At 38.5% G+C, this 12,942-nt stretch overlaps 1 protein-coding gene across 4 annotated transcripts in view; it reads left to right on the top strand.

Moving 5' to 3' along the window:
• Window positions 1-12,942, top strand: part of BICD1 (BICD cargo adaptor 1) — a 253,448-nt gene that overhangs the window by 176,621 nt on the left and 63,885 nt on the right. For all 4 annotated transcript variants that reach the window (XM_069585375.1, XM_069585373.1, XM_069585376.1 and 1 more), the window contains exon 3: window positions 7,981-8,133. In XM_069585375.1, the coding sequence (XP_069441476.1) occupies window positions 7,981-8,133 (153 nt within the window). The remainder of the gene's footprint in view (window positions 1-7,980; window positions 8,134-12,942) is intronic.

The raw sequence follows: 12,942 nt of genomic DNA, 5'->3' as shown, positions 1-12,942 counted from the left end.
GGAGATGACATTTGAGATCCTAATAAAGAGACCAAAAAAGTGTGAACAAAGAGGGAAATCCAAGCAGAGGAGACACCTGGTGCAAGGACTCTAAAGCAGGCCCCAGCTTGAGATGGTTTGGAAATCAGAAGCTCAGGAAGTGGGAGCATGATGTATTTGTTGGAGAAAGCTATAGTATGAGCACTTTAAGTAAGGCAAGAATCAGGCCCAGTAGGGTTCTGTTAGCCCTAGTGGGGATTTGAGAGTCATCAGCATATCAGTGGTATATTTAAAGCCAGAGCCCTGGATGAGGTTACCTTTGGAGAGTAGCCAGAAAAGGGAGGGGCTCCGTATAGATTTGGTACACTGGATAGTAGAGAGGTTGAGCTGAGAAGAAGAGCAGGTCAGAAAGGACTGCAAAGAAACAGCCAATGAGATTAGAGTTTAGATGTCTGAAAAGCCAATAGCATAAAGAGTTTCAGAAAGGAGGGATTGGTAAACACTGTTGAAGGAGTGGGGTGAGAGGAAAACACAGGCATAGCCACCAAATCCAGTGGCAACATGGAAGTTATTGATGGCTTTGACAAGAGCAGATGCAGTGTTCATTGGAATGGATTAAAAAAAAAAAATCATGACTGTAGAAATTGAAATATGGATGTAAAAGTTAGAGTTTGTTTAAGACTGGATTTAGTCTTTAAACTGTATACAGTAGCTTAGAAGAAAATAATGAGAATGGGAATATGAACCATACCTCTTATCTTCTGTCCTACCTCCAATCCAAGTAAACATGAGGCAAGATTCTCAGGAGAGAGGAGACTGATAGTAGGAAGAGAGAAGTTGGGAACTTACCACACTGTGGATATGTATATGAATGACCAATAAAGAATGCCTAAGGTCCCATCACTTCATGGGAAATAAATGCAGAAACAGTGGAAACAGTGTCAGACTTTATTTTGGGGGGCTCCAAAATCACTGCAGATGGTGATTGCAGCCATGAAATTAAAAGATGCTTACTCCTTGAAAGGAAAGTTATGACCAACCTAGATAGCATATTGAAAAGCAGAGACATTACTTTGCCATCAAAGGTCCGTCTAGTCAAGGCTGTGGTTTTTCCAGTGGTCATGTATGGATGTGAGAGTTGGACTGTGAAGAAAGCTGAGTGCTGAAGAATTGATGCTTTTGAACTATGGTGTTGGAGAAGACTCTTGAGAGTCCCTTGGACTGCAAGGAGATCCAACCAGTCCATTCTAAAGGAGATCAGTCCTGGGTGTTCATTGGAAGGACTCATGCTAAAGCTGAAACTCCAATACTTTGGCCACCTCATATGAAGAGTTGACTCATTGGAAACGACCCTGATCCTGGGAGGGATTGAGGGCAGGTGGAGAAGGGGACAACAGAGGATGAGATGGCTGGATGGCATCACCAACTCGATGGATGTGAGTTTGGGTAAACTCTGGGAGTTGGACAGGGAGGCCTGGCATGCTGCAATTCATGGAGTCACAAATGGGATCGGACATGACTGAGTGACTGAACTGAACTGAACTGAAGGCTTGTTTTAGAGATTCAGAACTAGTTTGTTTTTTTTACTTTTTTAAAATAAATTTATTTATTTTAATTGGAGGTTAATTACTTTAAAATATTGTATTGGTTTTGCCACACGTCAACATGTATCCACCACAGGTATACACGTGTTCCCCATCCTGAACCCCCCTCCTCTCTCCCCGTACCATCCCTCTGGGTTATCCTAGTGCACCAGCCCCAAGCATTCAGTATTATGCATCAAACCTGGGCTGGCATCTTGTTTCATATATGATATTATACATGTTTCAATGCCATTCTCCCAAATCATCCCACCCTCTCCCTCTCCCACAGAGTCCAAAAGACTGTTCTGTACATCTGTGTCCACTCATACCAGGCACCATTCTGATCCACCTAACGGATGGAGGTTATTTTCCTGGAGGTTATTGCCCTGACAGGAAAGGAAACAGGCACAGAGAATTAGTAACCTTGACCAAAGTTACTGTGTTGAAGCAGGGGTTTGAACCCAAGGAAGTTTGGTCCAGAGTCAGGGCTCTTCACCACCACATCCCACTACCTCTTTATGAGTTGTAATTGAAACCACAGGGCATGGATTTGTATTTTGTCCAGTTCTGTCCTTCTTTGGGCATAACAAGGCAGAAAGTTGGGTTCTGTGATCAAGGGAAAGAGATGCAAGAGAGTAAAATGTGTTTGTAAGACAGTATGTGATGACAGTGGAATCAAACCTGGGTAAAGATGGAAGTTAAGACACAGGGTTGCATATAATGAGAACGTTGGAGATCAAAGCATAACAAACTTTGATGGAAGAATCTCTTTCCTCTGGGGAGAACTGGAGATGACTTAGAAAAATAGGAAGTAAGTTATTCGTTATGTGGGACAGAGAACAAATCACCTGAGCTGAGGACACTGAGGACATGAGAGGTCAGGCAAGAAGAACTGTCATCCACTCCTCTCACCAACAAGAGAAGAGTTCATTTTTGGCCAAAAGAAGGAAAATAAATATTAAGGTCTTGAAGTGCCAGAACTCCCCATCAGCAGCAACTCTATGGGAGAGAAGTAAGAAGGTCAGTACTGCCTATCCCATTCTTTCCCCTCTCCAGTTGTCTTCCCTCCACTCACAGATCCAGAAATTCCTGGTTTGACTACCCAAATTAATATTACATGTAATTATTAAGAAGACACATCTTTAACTCTCATGTTCACTTTGTTGTAAAATTTCTTCCTTTCTTACAGTTCTGTTATCCTTATTAGGCTGTTGTTTCTTCACTCTACTCTTCTTCCTCTTTCATTGATTGTTGCATCAGTCAGTGACCAAATGCTGTTCACGCTGAGATGTTCCTCAATATTCCTTATCCTCTCCCTCATGCTGACTTTTAGCCGATGGCTTAGCTTGTTCTCCTGTCCACCTTCCCACCTCTCAGAGTGACTTTTCAAAACATGGGTCTTGTTACATGACCACTTTGTTTAAAAGACTTTGATGATTCCCCAAATTCCTTTGTTTAATGTAGAATTTCCTGTAAAATCTATCTTGTTACTTTGCACCAACCACACCAAACTGCCCTTTTTCCTAAACCACAGCCTAGTAAAGAACTTGAAAGATTCCAAGTAATGACAATGTTTTGGTTCCTCCTACTGCCTCATAGGTTAACCACACTAGATCGTAATTTAAAATTTTATTTTATGAAATAACACCAAATGTAGGCATAAGTTGAAAATAATTAGCTTTTTTAGATTTTCCTGAATTTCTCTCTTCTCTTTCTCTCTATCAGTGCTCCAGCTTCACTGGTGCCTTAAGGAAATACTCAGTCTGGCTATTGGCTATTTTAGTATTGTCCTCAACACAAATAAAACTCTCCTTTTGGCCAAAAGTTTACTTTCAACTGGAAGGTTCATCCACCTCTTTACCCATTTAGTCAACTCTACTTGTCCTTCAAGGTTCTAGTCAAATATTATGTCCATTATAAAGCTACCCCTGACTCATCCAGGAGTAATTAGAAATAATAATAATTGCTTTCAGCCTTTAGATGTGAATGTTTCTCTGTAGAAGCACATATTCCACTGTTAGGGAAATTTTCTGTGTGCTGGGCATCTCTGCTCATTTCCCCATATTATATCATTAAATACTCATAACTACCATATAATATTAAGTATTAGTATCCCCACTTTACAGATGAGTAAGCTGTGGGCAAGAACTTGTCACCCAACTCACACAAGCTATTATTAAGATCTAATATGACAATGAATATAATTAAGTTATAAAAAGCTAAGAGCTATAGACCTGGAAGGCACTATTAGTGTTTATACTTTTTAGCCTTTGTGTAATAATAAGTGTTTATATTTTCATATCTCTGGCCAATAATAGAGGGAATTTATTATTCCCACAAAAAGAAATCCTCTTAATGTTAATTAAAATAAAACTCTCAGAATGCTGCTACAGTCAAGTGCAATGCATACTATGAGGATCGTCTACCCCAAACATTCCTGGGACTCCCCTGTCCCTTGAGAAGAGGCTGGGACTCAGGTCTTTGGAGGTGAAAGCCTAGAGTATTCCCTGGTTATGCCATTTTCTCTACTTTCTCATGCTTTATTTTCCTCACTCTAATTATTCTTGATAAGGGTTTTTAGTAGAGCTCAGCATCATCTTATCCCAGAAAGGAAAAAAAAAAAAAAAGTCAGTGATGAGTGGATGGTTAGTATGCAAAAAACAAACATAGCAAATTTTTAAATTTGCTGTGGAAGCATTACCCGAAAATTTAACCTTTGGCAATTCAAAAAAACATGAGTTTCTAGCAAAATAAATGAGATCAGTTTTCTTCCTCTGGATCTTCAGTTCACTTCAGTTCAGTCGCTCAGTCGTGTCCGACTCTTTGCGACCCCATGAATCGCAGCATGCCAGGCCTCCCTCTGGATCTTATGTGTGTTTTATTGCTAGAAAGTCTTTCAATTTAACCAGTCTCCACACCAAGCTCTTCCTTTTCCTTAATTAACATCAGAAGTTTTCATTCACTGTTTTATGAGTTATTTGTTGGTGACCCTTATTAGCTTTGCCATGACCTTAAATTTGTCCTTGCATTTCCTGTCTCACTATATAAGATTTTATGGTTAATTCTGAGTTTATATGAGCTAGATTTCCTGGCCATTATATTTGCATTGTATACAGTCACATTTTACAGAATCTCTTATAACATTTTTGTCTATAATTTTATGTAAATGACTGGCATCCAGTTTGTTAGTTTCCGCCATATGTTCATGCATATAAATGAGGAAAACTAAATAACTATAAATCATTCAGTTAATGGTAGACCTTTAAAGATACAGAAAAATATTATTTAAAATTTCCTATTTCTACAAAATAAAAGACTTTAATAAAATATTGTAATTTGGCTTTACCTCCAAACTCTTCTGTTTTTCATTCTATACTTATTGAACATATATGCTTAAAGTATTTTTCAAGGAGCAGGGAATAAAGTAATGTTTCTGCCTCCAAATAGCTGGACAGTATATTGAAGAATTGTAACAAGTCAAGGCATTTCACAGATTTAGGTATGTTTATTTGAAAATGTGTTTTCTTACTTTGTTCCCTGCTCTAAGAACCCAGAAAAAAACCATAATCCCTACAATAATATTTTTTAGATCTTGTTTTCAGCTATTTGTATACCTGTTTATTCATTCCATGGTTATAAAGACCTAAAATATGTCAGGTATTAGGGACACATGAGCAACACTATAGAAAAGATTGATTATATTCAGATGTTAAAAATGTAAAAGGTATGTAAATTACTAATTTCAAGTAATGTTTAGTGCTATTCTTTCAACAGTTATTTTTTCAATATCTATACTAAAATTCTGATCTATAAAGGAAACCATATTGGAATATGGGAGACTGAAGGGCAGGGTTGGGGGAGTTGTTCAGGGAAGGCCTCTCTGAGGAAATAACATTTGAACTGAGACCTAAATGACAAATAGAAGCAGAAGAGTTTCCTAACTTGGGTCAAGGGAATCTGTGGATCAAATGCAGAAGACCTATAAACTTGGAGGGAAAAATTATTACATCTCCTTTTTCTCTAGACTCAAACTAAAATTTAATGTTTTCTTCTGTTTGAATGTAGGCAACAAACTTCAGTAGCATTAGCAACACCGTTACTTTGTGTATTTTCATATCATATCATATTGCAGGATCTTTAAATATCATCATTGCTTTGAAAATATATTTCTTAGATCTACCACTGGATCTGATTATACATTCCATTAATAAAGAGTCACATGTATTAGTGTGTCAGTTATATATTACTAGTCACCCCAAATTTAAGGGCTTAAAATAATACCCCATGATTCAATAGATCAGATATTCAAGCTGTACTCAGCTGGGCAGTTCTTACCAACTAGCCTGGGGTCACTCATGTGGCAGCCATCATCGCAGCCATCTGAGCCGAAGAATTCAAGGTGTCTCACTCCCATGCCTGGCAGCTGGTGCTGACTGTTTGCTGGCCACATGCTCCAGCAGGCTAGCCTGGGCTTCTTCACGTGGTGGTGGAGTTCCAAGAGAGGAAGAACAATAGCTTCAAGGCCTCTTAAGGCTTCCACTGCATTCTGTAGGCCAGTTCAGGGTTGACTTGAAAGGAGACTCTATGCGTGTGGCCACAGGAAAGTATGATTAATTGAGGGCCACTACCATGAATAATCTGGGGTTTCCCTGATGGCTCAGGTGGGAAAGAATCTGACTGTAATGCAGGAGACCCAGGTTCCATCCCTGGGTCAGGAAGATACCCTAGAGAAGGGAATCACTACCCACTCCATATTCTTGTCTGGAGAATTCCATGGACAGAGGAGCCTGGTGGGCTACAGTCCATGGGGTTGCAAAGAGTCATACATGAATGAGCAACTAACACTTTCTTTTTACCGTAAATAATTATCTGATTACCATATCATAATTTTATAAAATATTACATTAATTTTAACATAATGTCCTTTATAATGTTGTCTTTTATGCTGTAAGGGAAGAAAATTTCCTTCTATCCTCTTAGATTCTGTGACTGGGATGAAGAATTAAACTGACATAAAGCCGATTAACAGGAAAAAAAGCATATAAACTTACTGAATTTTTTTACAAGTACATGGGAGTCGTCAAAAGGAAAATGAAGACCAGAAATCATTAGGCCCAAAAACTTATATACCTTTTTTGCACAAAGAATGATAAATTATGGGGATATGAGAAGACAAAGGAGCTTGGACTAGGGGTAGTATATCATGGGACAGTGACTAGGAAGTAAATAGAGGGAATGAATGGAAGGTCATTTTAGTAGGCCTGTTTGCACAGGTCCATTTTCGCACTGACTCCCAGTCTCTGGCGATAAGAATGTTCTCTTCCAGTACAAGGAGGGCACCTTTCCAAGGGAAATTTCGTGTCCAGCTTTTATGTAGAAAAGGGGAGGGCAGAGAGCCCTTCCTGAATCTGCTGTCTGTCAAATGCCTTCAGCTCAAAATAATCAATATACTAAAGTGCCATATTTTGGCATTGGAGGATCTGAACTCTTTCAATGCCCTTTAAAATATTCTGAGAAGTAGTCTATCAGCTTTACCACATTGTCGAAGAGGCTCATGGCACCTTAATCTGGAGGCAGGGAGTCTGGGAGGGGGAATGCAAAAGTCTGAAGGCAGGAATGAGCTGCCAAGTTCAACATCTCGTGGGAGCAGAAAGAAGTTTCTGTGGCTAAAGCCAGGGTAGCTGGAGCAAGGCAGAATTAGGCCATGTGGCTTTAGTTGGAAGATTTTGAAACTTGTAGAAGGACTCCCCCATCAGAGTTTGGAAAATTGGTGTTTTATGCATGTGTGTGTGTGTATGTGTGTGTGTTCAGTCGTGTCTGACTCTTTGCAACCCAGTGGACTGTAGACTGCCAGGCTCCTTTCAAGGATATTGGAGTGAGTTGCCATTTCCCACTCCAGGGGATCTTCCTGACCCAAGAATCAAACCATATCTCCTGCACTGACAGGTGGATTCTTTACCACTGTGCCACTTGGGAAGCATATTAATCTATAATTTTCTAAATATATTGTAGCTCTATTTCCATTTTAGTGCATAAAACTACTACTCATTCCTTTTTCTCATTATTTTAAATAATTTTATATTATTCCACTAAAGGATGCATGATCATGTCATTGTTCTCTATTATTAGCAAACATTTAGACTTTTCCTGTTCTTTGTGTAAATAGGCATGACTGCATTTTTCTTTTTGTTTACTTCTAAGAGAGTATGCTTAAGAATGATTTTAGAATTGCTGGGTTATGTGTATGTGCTTGTAAAGTTTGACAGATTTTAAATTGTTACTCTAAAAAAGATGGTACCAGTACCAATTTACACTCCATGTGATATTTTTATTATTATTAACTACCAAGACTTTATCTATACTTATTAAAATCTATTATAAGAAACTTTTGTATTTACTGTTTATTCTCTTGTTTCAGAATAATGAGATGGGGGAGCTACAAAGAATACGGATGAAGGATGAAATCCGAGAATATAAATTCCGAGAGGCCCGTCTCCTTCAGGACTACACTGAACTAGAGGAGGAAAACATCACGCTGCAGAAACTGGTGTCCACATTAAAACAGAATCAGGTGAGGTTTAAGATTTTTGGTTGCACTCCACTGGATTCACACTTTCTGAAATCTGAAATCTTCTTCCTTCTTAATCTTAAATCTTAACCCTTTTAAAATCTCTATACTAAAATTCTGATCAATAAAGGTAATCATATAGGAGTATGGGAGACTTTATCAGAAAATAAACTATTGAAATTTGCCTCAATCTCCCAACATTAATTATGTGCTGAATTTCCCAACCCTCCTATTTCAGCTAAAATTTAAAAGGCAAACCTAGAAGTACTATAATTAACCAAAAAAACTTTATTGGATAGAAAAAATTTACTTTATTCTTTAGTTATATGTTTATTTATTTCTGGAGTAAGCTAAATGTGTTGTAATTAATCTAACCTGATGACTTACTAAAAGCCTTATTATAAACTTGTAATACAAGCTTAAAGTTTCCCTGCAATCTATCTCTTTCACTCTCCATCTCGTAAATTGTTTTCAAATCATGCAAGGAAGGGTATTATGAAACGTAAATCAGTCAGAACAAGAAGATGCCTAATTTCTTTGTTCTGCTGTAACCTGACAAAAAAGATTGCATGTGTACATTTGCATAATTTTGTGAGTAATGAGGCTTAGAAAACTTAATCATTTAATTTTCCTGATCAGTTTGCTTTCTGGTTTGTTATAGCTATTAGTAATAGCATTCTTGAGTCTGTACTTTTAGTAGGATTTACTTATGAGTAAAATTTATAGGTAGTTAAGCAAAGGTAAGCTGGATTTCAGGGTGTTTTTAAAGGTGGTTTTTCCACCACAACCCTATTCTGGTCTAAACGTTGTCATAAGCTCTCAGATCAGGTCAACAAACTGCACCAGGCACTGTGCTAGGCTGAATTCAGAATCCAAAAGGTAGGATTCTCATCCTCTGTCAATTTGGAGGTCAGTCCAGATGTATGCTTCCACTTCTCTCCCTTCCCAAGTTAGCATCTCCCTCTAGAACTGATCCATGGGTTCAGCCAACCACAGATTGAAATTTTTCTTTAAAAAAAAAAAAAAAAGAAAGAAAGAAATTCCAGAAAATTCCAAAAAGCAAAACTTGAATTTGCCTCACACTGTCAGGTACATAGCATTTATATTGTATTAGGTATTTTTAAATAATCTAGAATTGATTTAAAGATGTGCCAGTGTTCATAGGTCATATGCAAATACTATGACTGCTTTATCTAAGGAATTTGAGCATCCACACAACTTGGTATCTGTGGGGGCTCCTGGAACCAGTACCCCATGGATACTGAGGGACAGTGGTGTGGTTTTGATAGATATAAAGATGAAGAGGGGAGTGGTAAAATCCAGAAGGAAAAAAAAATCCATGTATTGACACAATTGAAATCTGATTTCTGATCATTGCCACTTCCCCCCAGTGTTGGGGAGCAAGATGTCTGCTAAGGAGTGCAGGAGGTGGTTCTAGACCATTAAAAAAAGAGTTACCTGCATATTCCATGTGTTTTTACCTCATTCCTTTCCCTTTAAGCACTGAATCGTTGTGTGTGCTGAGGCTGGCAGTACTTGAGGTCCCAGCTCTTGATTTGGCTGAGGTCAGTAAGCTCACAGTGGAGAAAATTAGAAAAAAAAACTGTTTCTCAGAAATGTCTTAAAATAAGAAGGGTATTTTTTGTTGTTTTGGTTTTTTGTTATTGGTGAAGAATGTAGAGGACTTGAAGTGCAAATAAAGTGGTCATTTCTCCTGATCCCTAAAGCCCTCACAGCTCTCTGCACGGGCCAGAGTGTGAGAGCACCCATCTGCACTGTAGGGAGCCCCATCACTGGACGTGGTAGACTGATGTCCTCAGGAGGTTAATTTAGGCCAGTATTAGGTATTCTTGAAAGACTGCCAAGGTATCTTGTGAGAATTCATTAGCCCAGATGCCATTTCTATGGGAATTTGTACTACGAGTTTGGCTGATTTCTGTTTACTGTGTACTCATGCCCTCCCATGAGTAATTGAAACATGGAAATCAAATGCTTAACTCAGAAGTTGGAAAAACAAAACAGGAAAATATATACATCTTTTAAATTTTATTTTCTAGATATAACATGGTAATTTTCCCAATTAAGTGTTGAATTAATTAATGTAAAATCATTTTCCATACAAAGGGTCATTCTGGCTTACTTAACAAGTGAGTGCACTGTAGTACCACATGTTTCTCCTAATTAACGAAACACTGATTTTGGTTTTTTTTTTCCTATTGGCCTTTACTTACAGAATCTGGCATTCAAATACATAACAATGGCTGGCTTTCACTTTCAGAATTGGTCTGAATGTTGCTTTGTACTGAAGCTTCCTATACACAATATACTCCTCCAGCTTGGTTTGAGGTTTCCCTAAATAGCAAAGCTGCTAGGATTGTGAAGTGTTTAGTTCTAAGAACTAAACAATCAATAGATTATTTTCTAAATAGTTGCTTAAATAGCACTTCTTACTCCCTATGTAGTTTCTATATTTTATAGTCTGTTTCTAGCTCTCTTCATTACAACATAACACCTAAAACAGGGCCTGGTCCATAGTTGCTGCTGCTGCTAAGTCGCTTCAGTCGTGTCTGACTCTGTGCGACCCCGTAGACGGCTGCCCACCAGGCTCCACCGTCCCTGGGATTCTCCAGGCAAGAGTACTGGAGTGGGGTGCCATTGCCTTCTCCGATAGTAGGCGTTAAATAATTGTTAAAGAATATGTAAACTTTTTTTCTTTATCTTACATCCACAGTCAGCTTAGAAAGGAAACTAAAATTTAAGATTGTTATTATTAACCATGTCAATTTTTATCTGTGATCCTAATTATGAAGTATAGAAACACCCTTTAGCCATATTCCTCACGTTTGGGTCTATGTCCCAAATAGCTCAGTTGGTAAAGAACCTGCCTGCAATGCAGGGACACTGGTTTAATTCCTGGATCGGGAAGATCTGCTGGAGAAGGGATAGGTTACCTACTCCAGTGTTCTTGGGCTTCCCTTGTGGCTCAGCTGGTAAAGAATCCACTTGCAATGCAGGATACCTGGGTTTGATCCCTGGGTTGGGAAGATCCCCTGGAGAAGAGAATGGCTACCCACTCCAGTATTCTGGCCTGAAGAATTCCTTGGACAGTCCATGGGGTCGCGAAGAGTTAGACACAACTGAGCGACTTTCACTTCACTTTGTCTAAAATAAAACCAGGCCTTGCCTTATATTAAATATGCTTTATACCTTTATGCTTTTCAAACCCAAATATCCAAAAGTGCAATAAGCAGAAGAAGTCATATGAAGGTATCAATTGTCATGTTCCCAACAAACCATCAGAAAAATTCATTGATTATTTTAAAAAGCTGATAATTAGACCTCTTGCAGTAAAATATCACCTCAATAGAGATTTAGCAGAATCTCAAAATGGGGTGTCCAGGGGAAGGATGTTCATATGATTTGAGGATCTGAAGTGGTGGCTCTTGCATGGTGGGAAAGTGGTTGGGATAGACAGAGTTTATGACATAATAGCTTTGAGTAAGGAGGTACAACAAAGTGAGGGTCTTGATTCGAGTCTTGAAGAAGCTGGTTTAGTTGGGTGTTATCTTCCAGGAGCATGTTTTTCATTCAAGTAGCTAGTTTTTTATGCCTCATCCCAGTTATTGGTTAACATAGAGGAAAGACTAACGTAGGACAGGAAATCATATTCAATTCTTAGAGATGTGATGGTAGAAGAGAGAAATAATAAATTCCATGTCCCTCCTGTCTCACATACTGAACTAAGACACTCAATATTTATTGTCTGAGCACTGAAAACTATAGTTTTCAATTACCAGTTTAATCATATTTTTATTATGAAGAATATTTCCTCTATATCAAGTAATCAGATATATAATATCTGATATTATTTCTATATCAAGTAATTATGTCATAAGAGACCCTGGAATCAATGCAGTTTGATTTCATTTAACCAATATTTCAGATGTAGCTTTCTATGAAGCCATATTTTTTAAATTTATTTTACTTTATCTTTAATTGGAGGATAATTGCTTTACAATGTTGTGTTGGATTCTGCCATACAACAATGTGAATCAGCCACAAGTATACATACATCCCCTCTATCCTGAGCCTCCCTCTCGCTCTAGCCTCCATCCCACTCCCTTAGGTTGTCAGAAAGCGAGGCTGAGCTCCCTGTGTTATACAGCAACTTCCCACTATCTCTTACACATGGCAATATTTGTAGTTCAATGTTATGCTCTCAATTCCTCCCACCCTCTTTTTCCCCCACTATGTCCACAAGTCCATTTTCTACATCTGTGTTTCTATTCCTGCCCTGCAAATAGTTTCATCAGTATCATTTTTATAGATTCCATATTGCTGTTGTTGTTCAGTCACTAAGTTGTGTCCGACTCTTTGCAACCCTATGGACTGCAGCACAAGAAGCTTCCTGTTCTTCACTATCTCCTGGAGTTTGCTCTAATTCATGTCCACAGAGTCAGTGATGCTATTTAACCATCTCATCCTTTGTTGCCCTCTTCTCCTTTTGCCTTCAATCTCTGCTGCCATCAGGGTCTTTTCAAATGAATCTCCTCTTCCCATCAGGTAGCCAGAGTATTGGAACTTCAGCTTTAGCATCAGTTCTTTCTATGAATGGTTAGGGCTGATTTCCTTTACTGGTTTGAGCTCCTTGCAGTGCAACAGACTATCAGGAGTCTTCTCCAGTACCACAATGGAAAATCATCAAAACTTTAGCCCTCTCTTTATGGTCCAACTCTCACATCCATACATGACTACTAGGAAAACCATAGCTTTGACTATATGGATCTGTGTCAGCAAAGTGATGTCTTCGCT

The sequence above is a fragment of the Ovis canadensis genome, chromosome 3 (assembly GCF_042477335.2).
Source record: "Ovis canadensis isolate MfBH-ARS-UI-01 breed Bighorn chromosome 3, ARS-UI_OviCan_v2, whole genome shotgun sequence".
Classification (NCBI taxonomy): Eukaryota; Metazoa; Chordata; class Mammalia; order Artiodactyla; family Bovidae; genus Ovis; species Ovis canadensis.
This window is presented reverse-complemented; position numbering and strand designations above follow the sequence as displayed.